The sequence below is a fragment of the Chrysochloris asiatica genome, unplaced genomic scaffold, assembly GCF_000296735.1.
Source record: "Chrysochloris asiatica unplaced genomic scaffold, ChrAsi1.0 scaffold00007, whole genome shotgun sequence".
Taxonomy (NCBI): Eukaryota; Metazoa; Chordata; class Mammalia; order Afrosoricida; family Chrysochloridae; genus Chrysochloris; species Chrysochloris asiatica.
The window spans coordinates 34943750-34962936 of record NW_006408525.1 but is presented as its reverse complement, the minus strand read 5'-3'; the positions used below and the strand labels follow the sequence as shown (position 1 = coordinate 34962936).

General features: G+C 45.2%; 2 protein-coding genes across 2 annotated transcripts in view; one reads left to right on the top strand and one right to left on the bottom strand.

The window, feature by feature from the left end:
* The window catches only part of FTSJ3 (FtsJ homolog 3 (E. coli)), a 6740-nt gene extending 340 nt beyond the window's left edge, over positions 1–6400 (top strand). Inside the window, exons 2-19 of the mRNA XM_006833575.1 lie at positions 113–218; positions 463–509; positions 626–705; positions 1514–1613; positions 1702–1896; positions 1970–2085; positions 2193–2297; positions 2381–2481; positions 2623–2703; positions 2796–2945; positions 3115–3250; positions 4449–4633; positions 4746–4866; positions 4950–5212; positions 5326–5408; positions 5503–5602; positions 5849–6032; positions 6113–6400. Of these exons, the coding sequence (XP_006833638.1) occupies positions 113–218; positions 463–509; positions 626–705; positions 1514–1613; positions 1702–1896; positions 1970–2085; positions 2193–2297; positions 2381–2481; positions 2623–2703; positions 2796–2945; positions 3115–3250; positions 4449–4633; positions 4746–4866; positions 4950–5212; positions 5326–5408; positions 5503–5602; positions 5849–6032; positions 6113–6400 (2441 nt within the window). The remainder of the gene's footprint in view (positions 1–112; positions 219–462; positions 510–625; positions 706–1513; positions 1614–1701; positions 1897–1969; positions 2086–2192; positions 2298–2380; positions 2482–2622; positions 2704–2795; positions 2946–3114; positions 3251–4448; positions 4634–4745; positions 4867–4949; positions 5213–5325; positions 5409–5502; positions 5603–5848; positions 6033–6112) is intronic.
* Positions 6401–6794: 394 nt separating this feature from the next.
* The window catches only part of DDX42 (DEAD (Asp-Glu-Ala-Asp) box helicase 42), a 49139-nt gene continuing 36746 nt past the window's right edge, over positions 6795–19187 (bottom strand). Inside the window, exons 8-18 of the mRNA XM_006833574.1 lie at positions 18788–18907; positions 17635–17811; positions 17042–17170; positions 16142–16241; positions 15567–15614; positions 14950–15047; positions 14070–14346; positions 12419–12645; positions 10132–10242; positions 9132–9233; positions 6795–8383 (exon numbers count right to left, since the gene is read on the bottom strand). Of these exons, the coding sequence (XP_006833637.1) occupies positions 7703–8383; positions 9132–9233; positions 10132–10242; positions 12419–12645; positions 14070–14346; positions 14950–15047; positions 15567–15614; positions 16142–16241; positions 17042–17170; positions 17635–17811; positions 18788–18907 (2070 nt within the window). The 3' untranslated portion in view covers positions 6795–7702. The remainder of the gene's footprint in view (positions 8384–9131; positions 9234–10131; positions 10243–12418; positions 12646–14069; positions 14347–14949; positions 15048–15566; positions 15615–16141; positions 16242–17041; positions 17171–17634; positions 17812–18787; positions 18908–19187) is intronic.

The following is a 19187-nucleotide window of genomic DNA, read 5'->3' as shown; positions in this document are numbered from 1 at the left end:
CGACTCGAAGGCAATTAACAACAACAACTTATGCAGATGGGGTGATGGGTTGAGAGGCTCCGGAGAGATCCCACTGGTAAAGTGGACCTCATTGCTTTGTCGCTGCCCCTAGGTTACCGCTCCCGTTCGGCTTTTAAGCTGATCCAGCTCAATCGCCGCTTCCAGTTCCTGCAGAAAGCCCGAGCCTTACTGGACCTGTGTGCCGCGCCAGGGGGATGGTACGCAGCCGGTCGCTTCTGCAGGCGGCTTTCTGGGTTTCGGCCTTGGGAGGGATCCCAAGTCTCAAGCTCCACGCATAAACCTTTCCTAAATCTTGCCCGTTTCCTTCCTTCGTGGGAAAGAAGAGACCTGGAACGTCTACCCAATGACACATTCTGGTGACTTCTCACCAGGGGGAGCTACATTGCAGGGTCTCGGGAGGTGAAAGGATGGGCCTGAGTGTTTTTTAAATCGCATTTACAGGCTGCAAGTGGCTGCCAAGTTTATGCCTGTGTCCAGTCTTATAGTGGGTGAGTGACAGGTGATTCTTCTGGTGTGTCAGGGTGTGGAAATATGACCTCCTAAATCTGTTCTTCCATTTTGCTTGTGGAAACTCTTTGGAATCCTCTAAACTGCTTTTTCCTAGGCGTGGACCTGGTTCCAATCAAGCCTCTCCCGAATGTGGTGACTCTCCAGGAAGACATCACCACAGATCGCTGTCGACAGGTAAAAGGATTCTTTCTCCTGTCTCCAACGTGTGCAGACATTCATGCCCCTCTCTTCGAGAATCCCTGAAGGCAAGATTCTCCCCATTTACCCTGCTCAGGACTCCTATCCGGCACTGTAGGGTCAGCACTGGACTGTGAACCACAAGGGCCAGCAGATCAAACCCACTGGCGGCTCCTCTGAAACCCTATATGGCTTTGCTGAGTTGGAAACAACTCAACGTCACTTAACAGTGACTAAGGAGCCTTGGTGGCACAGTGGGTTAAGTGTTTGGCCTGCTAACCAAAAGGTCTGTGGTTTGAGCCTACCATCTATGCCACAGGAATGAGATGAGGCTCCCATAAAGGTTTGTTCTTGTAAAGTGCTTTATTCCCACTCATAAGTGACTCTGTATAGGGTTTCCAGGGAGCACGTGGTGGGTTTGAACTACCTACCAGTGCTGCTCCTACAGAGCCACACAGCCCTGGGAATCCTATGGGGCAGTTGTACTGTCCTGTAGGATCACTATGAGTCAGAAGCGACTGGACAGCAGTGTGTTCTTGGGTTTGGAAGTAGTGACTATGTGATGTCTATATGACAAGACTCAGGTAGTGCTAATGTCCATTTCAGCCTGTTCAGAGTCAGGGTTTGTGGGAAGGACAGAGATGTTCATCAGTGAAGCCTTTTCCAGTGTGTGGTGTTTCTGTTCACCGTGGTGTGTCCTGCGCCTGGCCCAGGATTGGTGCTTGGCGGTTACTCACCAATGACTGGCCTGGGGACTCGGTTCCTAGCCCTACCTGTGCTTCTTGCCATCTCTCCTTATCTCTAGGCCCTGAGGAAGGAGCTGAAGACTTGGAAGGTTGATGTTGTGCTCAATGATGGGGCACCCAATGTTGGGGCTAGCTGGGTCCATGATGCTTACTCACAAGGTGCCTGGTAGGCTACAGTGATGGGTGTGGAGGTGGTCATGCCCTTGCAGGCTGAGGAAGCCCTCAGATGACTGTCTCTGTTCCGCAGCCCATCTGACACTGATGGCTCTGCGGTTGGCTTGTGATTTTCTGGCTCGTGGCGGCTCCTTCATCACAAAGGTTTTCCGCTCCCGCGACTATCAGCCCCTGCTCTGGATCTTCCAGCAGCTGTTCCGCCGTGTCCAGGCCACCAAGCCACAAGCCTCTCGCCATGAATCTGCGGAGATCTTTGTAGTCTGCCAGGGTGGGCATCACTTCCTATTTTCTCTTGACTCAGTCTTCCCAAGGCTCGCTTTAAAAATATTATCTCCTTCTAGGATTCCTGGCTCCTGACAAGGTGGACAGTAAATTCTTTGACCCCAAATTTGCCTTCAAGGAGGTAGAAGTTCAGGCCAAGAGTGTTACTGAGTTGGTGACTAAAAAAAAGCCAAAGGTGTGTTTGAGAAATGGGGCCACCTACAGGCCGTGGAACTCCAGAGGTTGGCTGGTGGTTCCTAGACGCTAGGGAGGGCCTGCTTACCTTCCCTCTCTTCCTCTAAGGCTGAAGGGTATGCTGAGGGTGACCTCACCCTCTATCATCGTGCCTCAGTCACCGACTTTCTCCGAGCTGCCAACCCAGTTGACTTCCTTTCCAAGGCCAGCGAAGTGAGTCTTCAGACTTGAGGAGTAAAGGGGAGCCCCAGAAACACGGTCTGTGAGTTACCCCTGACTTCTCTCTTTACAAATAGATCTCACTGGATGATGAAGAGTTGACACAGCATCCGGCTACCACTGAGGACATCCAGGCATGCTGTCAGGATATCAAAGTGTTGGGGCGCAAAGAGCTCAGGTATAGGCTGGGTGTACAGGTACCAGGAGCTCTGGAGGCAGGAAAAGACCTTCGAAGGGAATGCTGCCATGCTAGAGATTTGGGCTGGGGTTAGGGACAGAGAAGAAGAGAGCTCGATCAATGATGGAATTTCTGGAGCAGGTCCCTGCTGAACTGGAGAACGAAGCTTCGGCGATATGTGGCCAAGAAGCTGAAAGAGCAGGCAAAGGCACTGGACATCAGGTGAGGAGAGAACCAAAGCCAGGTGGGTCTTGACTGGGTGTTCTGGAGAAGCACCTGGGGAAATAACCAAACTCCCTGGACTATTTTGTCAGCCTCAGCTCTGGAGAGGAAGAGGAAGAAGGTGATGAGGAAGAGTCATTAGCTGGGACCAGAAGGCAACCCTCTAAGGAGGAGGAAGAGGAGGAACAACTGAACCAGACCCTGGCAGAGATGAAGGCCCAGGAGGTGGCAGAGCTGAAGAGGTGAGGGGAAGCTGGGAAAGAGCTTAGGGAGCCCTCTTCCCCCCAGCATTCCACAGTGTGTGAAGAGGGGAGAGCTCAGGGCGTGCAGTGGGGATAGTTCAGGGCGTGCAGTGGGGATCTTCAGAGCTGGGCACAATAAAGTTTCAATTCCACAACTCCATCCCCTCAGAAAGAAAAAGAAGCTGCTTCGAGAGCAGAGAAAGCAGCGGGAGCGTGTGGAGCTGAAGATGGATCTGCCTGGGGTTTCCATCGCAGATGAGGGTGAAACGGGCATGTTCTCCCTGCGCACCATCCGTGGTCACCAGGTGGGTGGGGCTGAGGGGCTGTAGGTGATCAAGTCTAGGAGGTCTTGGATATGATTTTACATGTGGCCGAATGATCCTAGGTCATGCTTGCTGTCTTCGTCCATAAACTGATGTGGTGAGGAAGCTAGGGGAAATAACAGATGCCTTGTGTATCTAAGGACAAGAACACAAAGTGAAGTTAGGAAGACTTAGGTTGGGGCGACAGAAGGCAGGCTTTGGTGAGTTGGGATCTACTGGATGGCGGTGGGTAAATCCGAGCGTGAGTACGAGAGCGATTTCGTCGTAACTAGCTCGGAGGCACCCCGCAGAAATGTAAAGGGACAGGAGATGCAGCCAGGGCACCTCAGAGGCGAGCCACGTGCCTTGGTTTCTGGTTTAGAGCGCCTGCTGCACTAAGCTGCTGGATGATGTTCGTTTTGCCGCTCGGGCTACTTTACTGAATGGAAACAATATGAAGGAGTCTTGGTGCGGCACTGTAGGATACGAAAGGTCGGTTTGAAGTTCAAGTCAGTGGTTCAAACTCATCAGCTGCTCCTCGGAAACCCTATACAGGGTCGCTTAATAGCAACAACAAATGTGATAACTGAAACTGCTTCTCTTTGGTGAGGTGTGTGAGGTTAGCTGGTATTGTGATGGCTGAACTGCTGTTGCCTGTGTAGCAACCGTCAATTCCCCAGTCATGCTACACAGGGTTGCTCTGAATCAGAATCAACTCAATGGCAGTGGATTTGGGTTTTTTCAGGATTACTGAAGTATTTAAGGAGAAGTGGCAACATTGTAAGATTTGATGCTGTGTAAAGCGTGGATTCCTGGTGTGGCATTGTGGGTCAATGCGTCAGACTGCGAAGCAGTTTGAACTGCAAGGGTGGTGGTTCAAGGTCACCAGCTGCTCCTTGGAAACCCTATACAGGGTGTCTATGGGTCAGAACCAACTTAATGGCACTTACCAACAAGGTATGGAATACTTTACCTACCATAAAACATGTTTGTTCTACCATTGAGAAGGATGGAAGAAGTCACTTCCTTGTGCCCAAGCGCCTTCCCCCTCCGCCCCCCGTTGGTAAAAGGAGATAGGCATCTGTCATAGTGGGTTTCCTAGTGACGTTGAAGATCAATTATAAGAGAGCAGACCCAGAAAAGAAAAAATCCCAACATCCCATTTAAACACATTTGATCTCCTGTGTCTGTTACCCTTTAGTTGTTAGCGGAAGTAGCACAAGGGGACATGAGCGCTGCAGACACGTTTCTGTCCGATCTGCCAAGAGATGACATCTATGTCTCAGATGCTGAGGACGATGATGATGATGCTTCTCTGGACAGTGACCTGGATCTGGAGGAGCTAGCAGGAGGAGGGGGACATCAGGGTCCAAGGGACCAAAAGCGGTGAGCAGAAGAGTGGTTGGCATGAGCCTTGAGCTGGAGTCCTGGTATTGCCAGAGGAGGGGTAGGGAAGCAAGACCGCCAGGACACTGACCTTTCACCTCTGGATCTACAGTGTGCAGTTTGCTGAAGTAGAAGATGAGAAAGAGGAGGAGGGAGAAGAGAACCCATTGCTGGTACCTCTAGAGGAAAAAGCAGTGCTACAGGAAGAACAGGCCAGCCTGTGGTTCTCAAAGGTATGAAGAGGTAGAGGAGGGCCAAGTTAGATAGGGAACGGGTTGTCCTTGGAGAAGGAGAGCTAAAGATCCCTCATGTCCAGGTGGGCTTTGATGGGATTGAGGATGATGCTGATGAGGCCCTGGAGATCGGTCAGGCCCAGCTGGTTTATGAGAGTCGTCGCAAGGGGCAAGAGCAGCAGCGGCCACCTTCAAGTTTGAAGACTGGGAGAAAGTCTCCCCGGGGCCAAAATGAGGCTCCTAAGGAGACTGGAGCTCCTTCGGTGGCAGAGGCTGCCACTGTCGCTAAAGGAGAAGAAAGTGACAGTTCAGACAGCGATAGCAGTAGCAGTGAGGATGCAGAGAGGTGAGTGATTGGGGGTGAGTCTCAAAGCTGGGGCTGCAGGTTCCTGGGGATGGGGTGAGGTGGGAGTGTAGTCTCTGGCACAGCAACAGTGTTCACCTTTGTTTCTGCTTTAGGGAACGCCCCCAAGGTAAGAAGCGGAACCGGGGGCCTAAATCAGATGACGATGGGTTTGAAGTTGTACCTATTGAGGACCCAGGTAAGAGCTTTGTCCCTAGTGGAGTAGGAGGGGTGACTGGAAGTTTTTGCTTTGGGAGTTAGTTGGTGTTTTACTTGGCTCCTTCCCTCTCTAGTCAAACATCAGATACTGGACCCCGAAGGCCTTGCTTTAGGTGCTGTTATTGTCTCTTCCAAAAAGGCCAAGAGAGACCTCATAGACAACTCCTTCAGCAGGTAAGGGGCTCAGAAAACTACAAGAGGCGCAGGGCAGGGAGATTAAGTCGTTGGTTTCTCGCCAAAATTTATAACATTCATGGGCCTTATGAAATTATCAACTTAATAATTAGCCTATTACATTTGGTCAACCATTTAATTGATTAACTCACCCCTAATGTGATGGCTGGAACAGTGGTTGCCTTGGCAGGGCCAGACATTTTCCACCCCTGTTCTAGAAGGTTGTGATTGGCCCCTCTGCCGCAGGTATACGTTCAATGAGGATGAGGATGAGCTTCCTGAGTGGTTTGTGCAGGAAGAAAAGCAGCACAGGATAAGACAGTTACCCATTGACAAGAAGGAAGTAGAACATTACCGGAAACGCTGGCGGGAAATTAATGCCCGTCCCATCAAGAAAGTGGCTGAGGCTAAGGCCAGAAAGAAACGGAGGGTAAGTAGTGGTACCTGTTGAAGTTGGGGTGGGTGGGACAGGTACGAAGATGAGGTTATGTGACAGAGGCCCCCTCACAGATGCTGAAGAAACTGGAGCAGACCAAGAAGAAGGCAGAAGCTGTGGTGAACACAGTGGATATCTCAGAACGGGAGAAGATGGCACAGCTGCGAAGTCTCTACAAGAAGGCTGGGCTTGGCAAGGAAAAGCATCAAGTCACCTATGTTGTAGCCAAAAGAGGTGTGGGTCGCAAAGTGCGCCGGCCAGCTGGAGTCAGAGGCCATTTCAAGGTGGTGGACTCAAGGATGAAGAAGGACCAAAGAGCCCTCCAACGTAAGGAGCAGAAGAAAAAGCACAAGCGGAAGTAAACAGCGCCTGGATCCAGGTCTGTGAAGACTGGAGCAGACCCTGCCCTTGGTTGTACTGCAGTTGTCTGAAAAAATTAGGGGAGTGAGGGTCAATGGAACTCTCCTGGTGTGAGTGGTACCCTCCCAGCTGAAAGAGACTTCATTAAAGCCTGGCTGGAATGCCGTGAGCACTGGAGGAAACCAGTCAAACCTTTTAAGTAAGGGGAAAGTCATTGTCAGGTGGCATTTCTTGTAGTCTTGTCTGTGGGGACAAGTGAAACTCAAGTCTTCTCCCAGTTCTATCACTGTTAAGGTAAATAAAGCTTTTATTTTGACTACACACATTCTGTGATGTACTGTTCTAAATTTATGGTCACTAAGCTGCATGAAGTAGAAATGACAAACAGTCCACATGTCCCAGTAGTAAAACGTTTACTAGAGCAAGCAGAAAGGAATGCACATTTTAAAGAAACCTTCACAAAGTCACGAAATTTGAGTTTTGTATATTTCTTTTCCTTGTATAAACTAGAACAAAAATCATCAAAATTATTTCAGCAAAAGATTTTTCTACCATGTGGCAAGTTAAAAAACAAACAAAAAAAACAATGAAATGAAGACACCTTAAAAGCTGTTCTTTGTCTTGTGTTTTTAAGATGTTTAAATTTGCAACACATCGCAGACCAGAGTGACCTTGGAGCAGTTTCCAGGGCCAGTTCTGGCATTTAGTCAGAGCAGCTTAGAACCTCAAGGCCTCCATCTGGAGGAAAGGCTGCTGCCTGCCACCTCTGTGTCTCAGGGCTGGACACAAGCCTAGCAGGGGAACCGGAGCATCCACCCCACTTAGAATCAGACATTTCCCTGTCCCACAATGCCTGGAGCCACCAAACTGCTTCTGTCCTCATCACTAACCTCACGGCTTTTGAAGAAGCCAACTCCTAAAAAGGGACTGACACGGTTAGGAAAAGAATTCTGTTGGTAGATGTTTACAAGGTGGGATTTTAGTGGAAAATACAAGCTACGTGTAATATAAACCCAGAATGAGCTTTAAGGCTCCTTTCAAGATACCCTCTACTGACCCTCCTGACAACACATCCAGAGCCAAACGCTGCCCAGCTCTCATTGCTTCCAAGGACCAAAACGGCTTCCTAAGAAATCTCAGAAAAGTAATTCAGATGAAAGGGTAATGTCTCCAAGCTCCAGCTCTCCACTAAGGAGTAGAACGTTCTGACATCTTGGGCTCTAAAACAGCCCTGAGACACATAGTTACCAGACTTTCTAAAAATAAAATTAAAGATGAGCATTTCATGTTTCCACACATACCCTCTAACTGTCCCATCGACTCTTCTTGCGTTTGGGTGGCTCAGGGACAGCAAAACCATCAGCTGTCTTATCTGTCTTGCTGTCCATCTTGTTGTCCGTCTTGCTGCTGTCCATCTTGGGGTCCATCCTGCTCTCACGATTACAACCTTCTTTCCTGCTTTCACCATTGCGCCCATCGTTTGCACCCCGGCTTTCCCCGTGTCGGTGCCTGTTCTCCCCATGCCGATGGCCATCAGCATGACGGCCACCACTTTCTGGGTAGCGATATCCTTCTCCATGGCGACCACCGTCACCATGCCGCGGGCTGTCGCCATGCCGATTGCCACTCTCTCCATGACTATGGCGGCTTCCCCCCCGGTTCTCAGTGTATCTCTCTCTTTTCCCATTGCCACCCCCAATCCCTTCGCGGCTGTTATTCCCTGAAGTTGTGTTGTTGATTCCCTGCGCTCCAGCAGAAGGGTAGGTCACTGGGGCACTGCTGATGTTCCCTGTATTGCCAAAGCCTGGGATGCCCTTGGCAGCACTGGTGAGGGGGCTGTCAGGGCTGCTGTGGCTTTGCTGGGCTGAATTGGTTGGAACAGAATTCAAACTGCCTGCACTAGTCCATCCGCTTGCCCCTGCAGCAGAGCTTCCAGCCTTCTGATTGGTTAGACTGGCAGCCACAAAGTGACTCTTATACTGGGACTATAAGAAGAAAAAAACAAACACAGGAGAGTCAGTGAGGAAGTTTTACATAAGTTTACAAATTCTTCAATATGCTATCTTGGCACTATGACTACAGTGTCAGGAAAGGCCAGGGATCTTTGTGGAGAAATGGACCTCAATGTACTTCACTTCACTTCTAAAACTTGGGTAAAACAAAGCAATTCAACATATAGAGTCTGCTATCCATTATTTGCAATCCCAAAATCCACAAAGTTCTTACAGTTTTACAGCAAAACCTGACTAAGACTACTTATTCCGTTTCCAGCCTGTAAATCTTTATGCTAGTTCTTTTCTCCCGTGGAACAGCTAGTGGGCTCAAACCACCAACGATTCAGTTAGCAGCCAAGTCCTTCACCATTGATCAACGGTGGCTCTTTCCTGTTCAGCATTATTAATGTGAATATGAATATATTTCTCCAAAAGTGACTCTGACTCTCCCAGCTTACAGCAGCCCTTGAGGCAGGCAGCACCGCTGGCTGCTGAGCCGGGAGGGAGCGCAGATCCTGGGCTCTGGGTGTGAATGACGTCCACTACTCTCAGCAGGAGTGCTGTCCCTGGGCTCTCCCTTTTCTCCATGTTAAGTTACTTCTAAGTTTACATTCAAAATCCAAGCAACGAAAATCCTAGCATTGATCCCACAAATGCAGCTACTGTCTGTGGAAGACAGCCTCCCCATCATGCCCCAGCTAACTGTGGTAAATACTTGAATGAAATTCTTGTCTCAGACCTGAAAGGCTGCTTTCATTGCGGTCAGCCGATCTCCCATCGCTCCTGTGGAGGGCTTGTAAGCTTCGTAATTGCTCATGACATTGTTGTTACTTCCTCGGTCCTAAAACATAAGGAGACACATCCCTGAGAACAGATGAGTAGGAACACTTGCTGCCACACTTTTGGGCTTCAATACTGGAGGTACTGGGAATTTGCACAGTTACTTAGGCTTTGAAGAAGATGTAGTGATTAAAAAATCATTTTTAAATGCTTAGATCCTTTAACTCTATTTCTAAGAATTAATCCTATTCAATTAGGCAGAAACTCTGTTAAAAATGAAAGGACCATGAGGCAATTTGAGCTCTGAATCCAGACCAGGAAGGGTCTCAGTCGGGTAACCCTGAATCCCTCTGTATTTAGTCTCACTAAGCTATTGTGAAGTCTTGAGTTAATCCATGTGATTGCTTAGAATGGCCCTGGCATTTAGTCATAGTTAAGAAGCTGTCATCATCATCACTGTAACATGAGAAAATATTTTAAATCAAAAACATCAGTTAACTTATAATTATCCAGGAAAGTAGCCTGGCAGCTTCCTTTCTGGTTTAGGAATCAAAGTGACAGAAAACAAGGGTTGTTAAAAAGCCAGTCAGAGTAAGCTGTTAAAACCTGGCTTGTGAGGAAAAAGCTAGTTCCTTCCTGCCTCTCTGAGGAGGTTTCCTATGGAATGCAGGAACCATGTCCACGTTAGCTACAGCTACCCGAGTCATTCCACGGCAATGCTTCCTAAGGAGCAGAACCACGGCCAGCGGTTCTGATGCAGCAGGGCTGGGGCCTGTATTTCCATCCAGTTCTCAGACCACAATGTGAGAAGTACTGCTGCTGTACACTGCTGTCCTGAGCAGAACGAACTCAGCAGGCTCACAACACGAACAGCAGCACTAGACTCACTGGTCACTAAGGTTTCATAGGAACATCAGGACTCACATCAACCCAAGGGCATCACTGTGGTCTGCACTCACCGTGTTCTCGGAGCCCAGGCCAGGCCGCTCCCGATATCCTAGGCCTCCACCTCCAATGTTGAGCTTTTTGCCTTTTCCACCTTTGAAGCGGGATTTCCGAAACCAAGCATTCTACATTGAACACAATTCAAAATTAGGCCAGAGGAAGAAGACAAGATCCAAGAAGTAATTAAATGGGAGGGACGACTTTCTGTTTCATCTTTAGCTAATACAAAGGTTAGATAGATCCTTATTAACAGCTGCCTTCACCACTCTTCCCTTCAGGCCTAAGAGAAGGAAAGTGAGGAGAGAAATCCCATACAGCCGACTCACTCGGGCCACTTCAACTTCCTTAAGCACTGCTTACCTAATTTTCAATGTGTACATACCACTGACATAAAAATATGGAGCTTTTAAAAAAAGAGTAATCTGATACAATTTGATACACCTGTGGATGTTGTTGTTGTGTGTCATGGAGTCAGTTCAACTCATAGCGACCCCGTACAGGGTTTCTGAGGCTGTAAATCTTCACGGGAGCAGAAAGCCTCCTCTTTCGAACTGCTGATCCTGAGGTTAACAGCCCAATCCGTAACCGCTACACTACCAGAGCTCCTTGGATGCAGTAGCTCAAAAGAGGGTGAGGATCATTCCCACCCCCTCCATACACAGGGTAGACAGGGATGGGCAACTTGGACACTGGCTATCCAAAATGGGAGGGCTACAAAGGCAAGAAGTGACTGGCTTATAAGCTTTCAAGAGGGAGCCTAGAACCAGAGGGCGTGGAGGAAGGTAGAATGTCTCCACGTAGTAGTATCCAATCTGTCTGGGCGGGACTCATAAAAGGAGATGGGAATAGCACTCATGTGATACAATAGTGAATAATTACTATCAGGACTGACTGTGAGGGTTGGAAATGTAAAGGTAAACAAAGTTTCGTAGCAAAAGGAGGGGAGTGGTTGACTTTGCAGTCTGGGACCATCAAGGGAGAAGAGCAGAGTGCGGGACCCTACCCAGAGAAGCAGTGACACCAGAGATGAAGGCAAAGAGCTGACAACCAGCGGGCAGGCTTGCGGTGTATAGATACCCTTTGGTTGGTTGATGGAGGGATTGTAACCATGACAATGTAACAATATACAATAAGACGAACGTAAAGCTAAGGACGAATGTAAAGCTAATATTCTCCCATGTAAACTATCACATAATTCACAATAAAAGTTTATATATATATATATATATATATACATATGGAGCTTTTAATGACCTGGGTAGGTTAAGAAGTAGAGGATAAAATGGAGGCAAAGCTTGTTAGGTTCTGCTCTAGGGACAGATTCCAAGAGGACTGGTAGCCACACAAATATAAACTTTACTGACCCGTAGAGCCTGAAAGTTTTCATTGAACTTGATCACTGCCAGAGAACTACTAATCACATTTATTCCTTCTAAGTATGGGAACATCTCTGGGAAGGTTAAAGGTTTATCCAACCATCACATAGTACCATCAAAATGGAGTGCTGACAGGTGGCATCAGCTCAGGTAAGCAACAACTGTGAGTGCCCAGGAAGTCTCTGCAGATCCTCTGAGCGTGAGCTCTTTACTCCCAGAGCCTGCAGTCCGGCAGCACTACACTACGCTGCTTTATGTGCTGGTCTATGAATTTGACAAACACAAGAGTTTCTACCTTTGGAACATGTGTTTTGCATGCCGACTAACCTCAAAGGCTATTTAGTATACTGTAAATTTGCAACCTTAAGACCCCATATATTGAGGTAACTCGAGATTTCATTTGGTGGAGGATCTCACGAAGTTCTGGACCAGAGCACACCCAGAAGGGGGTGACCAGTATCAAAAGTTTGAGGAACAAGGAGCCCTGGTGACACAGTGGTTAAGCACTCAGCTGCTAACTGAAAGGTCAGTGATTTGAACTCAAGCGATAGCTCTATAGGAGAAAGCTCTGATGATGTGCTTCTGTAAAGATTACAGCCAAGAAAATCCTATGGGGCTCTTCTACTCTGTCACATGGGTTACTATGAATTTAAATCGACTTATTGGCAAGCACCTACCGCCAGTTTTTTAAGTTTCTTGTTTTTTAAAAAGATAACATTTTTGGGAGGAAAGGCAGTAGGGATAATAGTAGCCATCTTTGAGATTAAATTCACTCCTAAATGTGCTAAGGGCAGCAGGTACAGAAGAGATTTCAGCACAAAAAGGAACAGCATTCTAACACTAGACCCCTCCCAACTTTTATCAAATTTCTAGTATTTTCCTTATGCTTGCTGGACTTCACAATCTGGAGAGTCTAGTCCCTCACCTGCATGGCCAGATCTAGGAGTTCCTTGGAAACGTGCTGATTGGCTCCTTCCAGGTTCCGGACAAGATCGCCAGCAAAATTGCTGTCCTTGGGGGTCAGCAAGGTATAGGCCACACCCTTTTCACCAGCTCGTCCTGTGCGGCCAATCCTATGAGTGTGGGTATCGATGTCTCGTGCCACATCATAGTTAATAACAGTCTTAATTGCAGGGATATCCAGACCACGAGCTGAAATAAAAATCAACCAAATTCTCTTTATGATTTATCTAGAATCACAAGACTAAAGTAACCAGAAATTCGTTGTTGTTGTTGTTAAGTGCCGTCAAGTCTGTTCCAACCCATAGCGGCCCTCTAGAGGTGAGCTTGAACCACCAACCTTGCAGTTCAAACCAACTGTGCAGTCTATGCTTCCTTCTTGGAGGCAGTATCCGGCTTTGGTGAGCAGGACATGCAGGGCCACCTAGTGTATAAGGGGCTTGTGTCTTCTGCCTGCTAATACTAACCTGCTATGCCTTCACTCTCGTACTGTTGTTGTTGTTGTTAAGTGCCATCGAGTCGGGTCCGACCCATAGCGACCCTGTACAGGGTTTCCGAGGGTGTAAATCTTTACGGGAGTAGAAAGCCTCATCTTTCTCCCGCGGAGCGGCTGGTAGTTTCAAACCGCTGACCTTAAGGTTCGCAGCCCGATTCGTAACCACTACGCTACCAGAGCTCCTTTCACTCTCGTACTAGCATAGAAAAAAATTAAAACTTGCATCAAATATGTCTAGAAGCTTGGAGTCTTCTCCTTTTGGGGAGAAAACAGCAAATTTTAAGTGTGACTATTGAAACTCGGCAGAGTCCTGGTATGTGTCAGACTGCAAAGTCATCTGAACTACAAGGTCGATGGTTCAAGCTCACCAGCTGCTCCTTGAAAACCCTATACAGGGTGACTATGAGTCGGAATTGACTCAACAGCACTTAACAACAACAACATTGAAACTCGGCAGAACAAAGATAAAAACCATACTTCAAAAATGCTACCTGACCTTAAATACAGTGGGTCCTACAAAACAATCAATGCACACATCTACTATGCTTAGGAGTGCAGTGGCTCTTCTGGATAAGCACCACAAGGTCAGTGGTTTGAGTCCACCAGCCTCTAAGTGGGAGAAAGATGAGGCTTTCTGCTCCTAAAAAAATTGCAGTCTCACAAACCCTCACTATGCATTGGGATAAACTCGACAGCAGGTTCTATACTACACTCAGACATACAAGGGCACATAGTCCATGATGTTATTGCCATAACAGGTTTTTTTGTTTTGAAGTGCCCTCTAACTGCAGGGATTCTTTAATGGATAGGCCAGAGGAGACAGTCAGTGGAAAGTGGGGCCCAGAGCTCTAATTTGTAATCACTATGCACTCCATGAGGTGTGCCTTCCACCAGCTGGCTCAGATAGTATACTTTGGTCATCTACAGTAGGAATCCTGCTGTGGAATAAGCACTGGACTGCTAACCACACTGTTCATGATTCAAATCCACCAGCTGCTCCTTGGAAACCCTATACAGAGTAACTGTAAGTTGGAAACAACTTGATACTTCACATCTACAACAACATAGAGCACTGTTTTTGAACAGGAACCCAAGTTAATTAGAGAAATTCAAACTCTACCTGCAACATCTGTGGCCACTAGGACTGGGATGTCTTTTTTCTTAAAGTCTGAAATGACTTTGTTTCTTTCACTCTGATCCATGTCCCCATGGAGCAGCCCAAGATTATGACCCTCCTGCTTCAGGTTACTGGCTAGCTCTTCAGCGTTGGCTTTTTTGGTAACAAACAAGAGGACACTTCCCGAAGAGGTGAACTCCACCAGGCGCCGAGTTAGCCAGTTCCATTTACTAGGCCCCGAGTGGAGAATCTCCACAATCTGGGTGACATCTTCGTTGGCCTGAGAAGGAAGAAAGGAAACAGGTCACTGTGAAGTCAGTCAGTGCCACAAGGCCCCGTAACAAGGACCGCCTAGGCATCATCGTTGCTTTCTGCACTCCTGAGAGCCCTGAGCAAGCCCAGCTCAAAACTGCCCTTCCGTTTCATTCACTCTGCTCTTCATCTCCACTGGTGTATCCACATAACTAATAATTTGTAAGCCCCAATACCTTGCAATTCTTTTTCATATACATATTCAGATTATTTCTAATATAGTAAAACTCCTTACTTAGAGTCTTCTAGAGCAAGCACTATTATTTTAGCTTTTTCAAAAAAAAAAAAAAACGTTTTATTATTGGAACTTTCAAGTATTAAAAAAAAGTGAGATGAACTCAACTCTCAGGTAGTCATTGCCTAGCTTTAACAATTATCAACATTTTACCAATCTTGTTTCATCTTAATACCCAGTCCCACCTCTACCCGAGGGCAAACGTGTATTTTAAAACAAATCTAAAACGCTGCAGCCTCATCTGCAAAAACAGAAAAGTATAATTATTGTTTTAATTGTGAAAAATTAATTCTATGCCTCCATAATGGCATCTCCTCCAACCCTGACTAGAGTTACCTCTCCAATATCTCCCTGCACCACTCGAATAGGATCCATCAAGATATCTCTGGCCAGCTTTTCAATCTTTTTTCGGAAAGTTGCACTGAATAGGAGAGCTAAAAGGTAAAGCACATTCTGTTAAAGCAACAATAGGACTTCTCTGTCAAATTCCTACTGACATTCAGAATTACTCAAGATTTTTAAAAAACAAACCCACCTAAACTTTATATTTAGTTACAAAATTAATTCACTGGAGGAAAAAAAAGATTTGCCCTTTTCTCTTTTTATTACATTTTTAGTTAAGACATGGACTGTCAGTATGGTTCAGGAAAAGGCTCTTGACTTCACACCAGCACATCTGTTCTGTAGCTTGCCTCCACTCATGGGTAAATTGTATAAATTAAGGCAAGTCATTTAATCTCTGATCCTTGGTTTTCTCATCTGTAAAATTAGCATCGGGTCTACCCGATGATCTCCATCCATGTCCTTTCCAGATCAGTCAGTCATTAATAATCCCTTTATGGTTCTCACCAGCACACACATGATCATTTTTGCTTCTGTAACGATGAGTACTTTAACTAAATGTTTACTGTGTTTATAAATGAGGTTTAATAAACTTGCTTCATCATACATACTCTGTCTGTCAGGACGGACGTGACTCGCTATGGAGCGCACCTGGTACTCTGGAAGAAGCAGAACAGTAAAATTAATACTGGAATCCAGTACTACAACTTGGGGGGCCTGGAAAAAGTAATTTTAGCAAAAATCTTCATAGAAGGTTATAATAACTTAGGAAATTTGGAAACTACTGCACATACCATGGTGAAATGGGCACAACTTTACCTTCAACACCTGAGGGGTGTTCCAGTCAATAAAAATGGCTACTCAATGGCTACTGAGTGAAGGAAGCAAAAAAGGAACACACCTTGAATTGATGAACACTGAGTGTGACTACCATAATCAAAGACTAAAAGAAAAAATATTCCTTTATGCAAAAGCACTCTCAGATTTCCTCAACTCAATCAAGCCTACTGTACTTTTCCTGAAAACATCTAAGGCTTTAACTACATATAACATTTAAAGTCTAAACCTACCTAAGAGTAGTTTTAGCTTCTCTTACACAAAGAAAAATAAGCAAGAATAAAAATACATAGAAAAAACTACTCTATCAAGAGGATGGAGACAGAAATAACTGGTACTTAAAGCATACCAAAACCCATGTCAAACATTCGATCTGCTTCATCAAACACAAGGTAAGACACTCTTTGAAGATTGGTAGCTTTCTTTTTCACATGATCAATCAGTCGCCCCTACAGATCCAGAAAATGAGTAGTTAGATTTAAAAGGATTTACAAGAACATTCTAAAGTTGTGATGCTAACAAAAGTGCTAACAACCTAGTCTCCAACTGTATCCACTACATAGCCCCAGAGAACAGAAATTTTGAAAACTTGGCTAGATTCTCCTTTACATTATTAATTAGGATTTAAAGTCTGTGGGAAAGTGGCCAGACTCACTTTTGTGACTTTCTGCAATAACCTGCTTTAAAGCCTAGTGATAGGCTTTAATGTTCGGAACACAACTTGCGTAAACTGTTCTGACGCGACTCAGAATTTCTTTCTATTCTTGATGCTGTCAGTTACCACAGACTGATTTTCTAGGAGAGTATGAAAATCTATTTGAATTAAAGAGGAGTTTGGAGCCACAGACTAGACAAGTGTTTTTTAAGTTGTTAAGTGCCATCGAGTCAGTTCCGACTCATAGCCACACTGTACAGGGTTTCTGAGGCTTTAAATCGTGGAAGCAGAAAGCCTCATCTTTCTCAGAAGGAGCAGCTGGAAGGCTCAAACCGTGGACCTTGTTGTTTTCATTCCAGTGTTTATTGTATGGAGCCACTGCATTCCCCATTTAAAAGTTAACCAATCAAACTTCACCCAAAGCCATGGGCTAGATTTAACAGTTTTAGAAGGAATTCCCTCTAATAACTAACCATTTGTCTAACACTAAGAGATTTCCTCGGAAACACTATACAGGATTCCTATGGGTCAGAACCCACCTGATGGCACTTAACAAGAGATACGAGAAGCCATTCGAACCCAAGACATACTTACGGGAGTGCATACAACAATCTCTGCCCCTTCCTGAAGGGCCTTGGCCTGTTCCCACATGCTCCCTCCTCCATACACAGCCACCGACCGAAGGTTATACGCTTTGCCAAACCGCTTACATTCTGCATGGATCTACAAAGTTGTTAATAACGTATTAACAAACTGTGACCTGTTATTACTCAAAAGAGAGTTCTGAAAAGCATACTGTGTAACATCACAGAAAATCAAAAGTTAGAACACATGTTTTAAAAACCAAAACTTTATTCATAAATAAGTAAATTAATAGAAAGCAAAATATAATTATCGCATTTTAAAGAGCTATCTAAACTCTAGTAAGGACAATTCTTTTTTCAAATTCTCTTCCTAAAACTTCCTAGCTTTCATACCATGTAAAATGAATTAACTCAGGAGGAAAAAAAACAGCGTGGGCTTGTAGTACAATTCCCTATTAACATTTTTCTCTTTTATTAAAATAGCTATTTCTAGAGAAACGCGGTATTTGGTGTAACACAGAACACCTGCCCAAAGTTTCCAAGGACTGACCAGTCCCCTGCTAGTTCACACATGGAGGGGAGCATTCTACACAAAGTACTTACCTGCTGACAAAGCTCTCTAGTAGGACACACAATCACTGCAATTGGTCCATCACCTGGTTCCAATTCCTTCTGGTCCATTATGTGAATCAACATGGGCCATATAAAGGCTGCAGTTTTCCCACTGCCTGTTTTGGCAATACCAATCATGTCTCTACCACTTAATGCCACAGGCACTCCCTGGAGAGAAAAATGAAGCATATTCATCCTAAAAGTTCAATTCCAAAAATGCACTGAAGGTAATTCTCAGGAAGGACAAATGACAATTATTACTGTTGCAAAGTGATGATGAGTCAGTTCCAACCCACAGAGACCTATATAGGGTTCTCAAGAAGCAGCTGGTGGGTTTGAACCACCAATCTTGCAGTTACAAGTCTAGTGCTTATCCTATAGCATCACACCAGGATTCCAGATAAATGACTAATGGCACTCATTTCCAAAAAATAAAAATATCCTGGGCTATGCATAGCTACTACAGAATACACACACCTGACCCTCCCATCAACTTTTTGATTACAAAGGAAACAGAATTATTATTCTCTTCATGTGAATCAGCCACTATTTAAAGAATATGAATGACTCCCCTTTCCTTGAAATATAGGGATGAAAAAATTGCAATTAATATTGATAACAATAGCTCTGCTAAAATTTTAACGTTTTCTTTCCTTGAGAAGGTGCAGACTACTTCATTTATAGAGAAAAGGTATTTTCTGTATAGGAATGAATGAATTCTATATAAGAGAAGGGAACAAAATTGATGATTTTCATAGATTTCAGTAATAAAATTTTAGGTCACATACAGACATCCTAATTATTGTTATTCTATTTACAAAACTTTTTTAGGTTGGCTTGAGCACCAACAAACTGTTTTCTTCATGATCCTTTTTTCAAACTATGCATCATATGTAAGGGAACAATTCTCAGCCCCTTAGCAAGTTCTGAGAAGTGGTAAATAATTTACTCTTGAATTTCATGTACGTTAAAGCTATATTTTCCCTTAATTAAAAAAAAAGTTGAAGACTAAGTTACAGCAAAGTATTTGGATATTGCCTATCCATGTCAACACAGTTCTGTATAAAACATCCTTTTGATGTTTTGCCTTGCTTGCAAAACACATTACAGTCATTGAATACCACTGTACTTCATTTCCACTCACCTGACACTGTATTGGAGTAGGCTGTGTGTACTCAGATTTCCGAATCTGGTGCATGAGTTGTTCATCAAACCCAAAATGCGCAAAACTGCTTCCTGGTCTAGGAGGTGCAGCACCAGAGACCTACAGATAAAGACAACTTCCAGGAATGACTTGCACTTAACAATTAGTAGCATTTGAAGTTCAACAATGTTTACTTGTTATTTTATTTAGTCTGAGCCTCCAGATAGCACAGACAGGTTAGCCCACCCATAGGCACCCTGAAAGAATAAGTTCACAGCCATGAAAGCCCTATGAAGTGAGATTCTATTCTGCAAAACGCAAGGCCAAGCTAGAATCATCTCGAAGGCAATTGATTTGGTTTGATTTAGTTTGGGTATGAAAAAGTGAAATTACGTTAGCC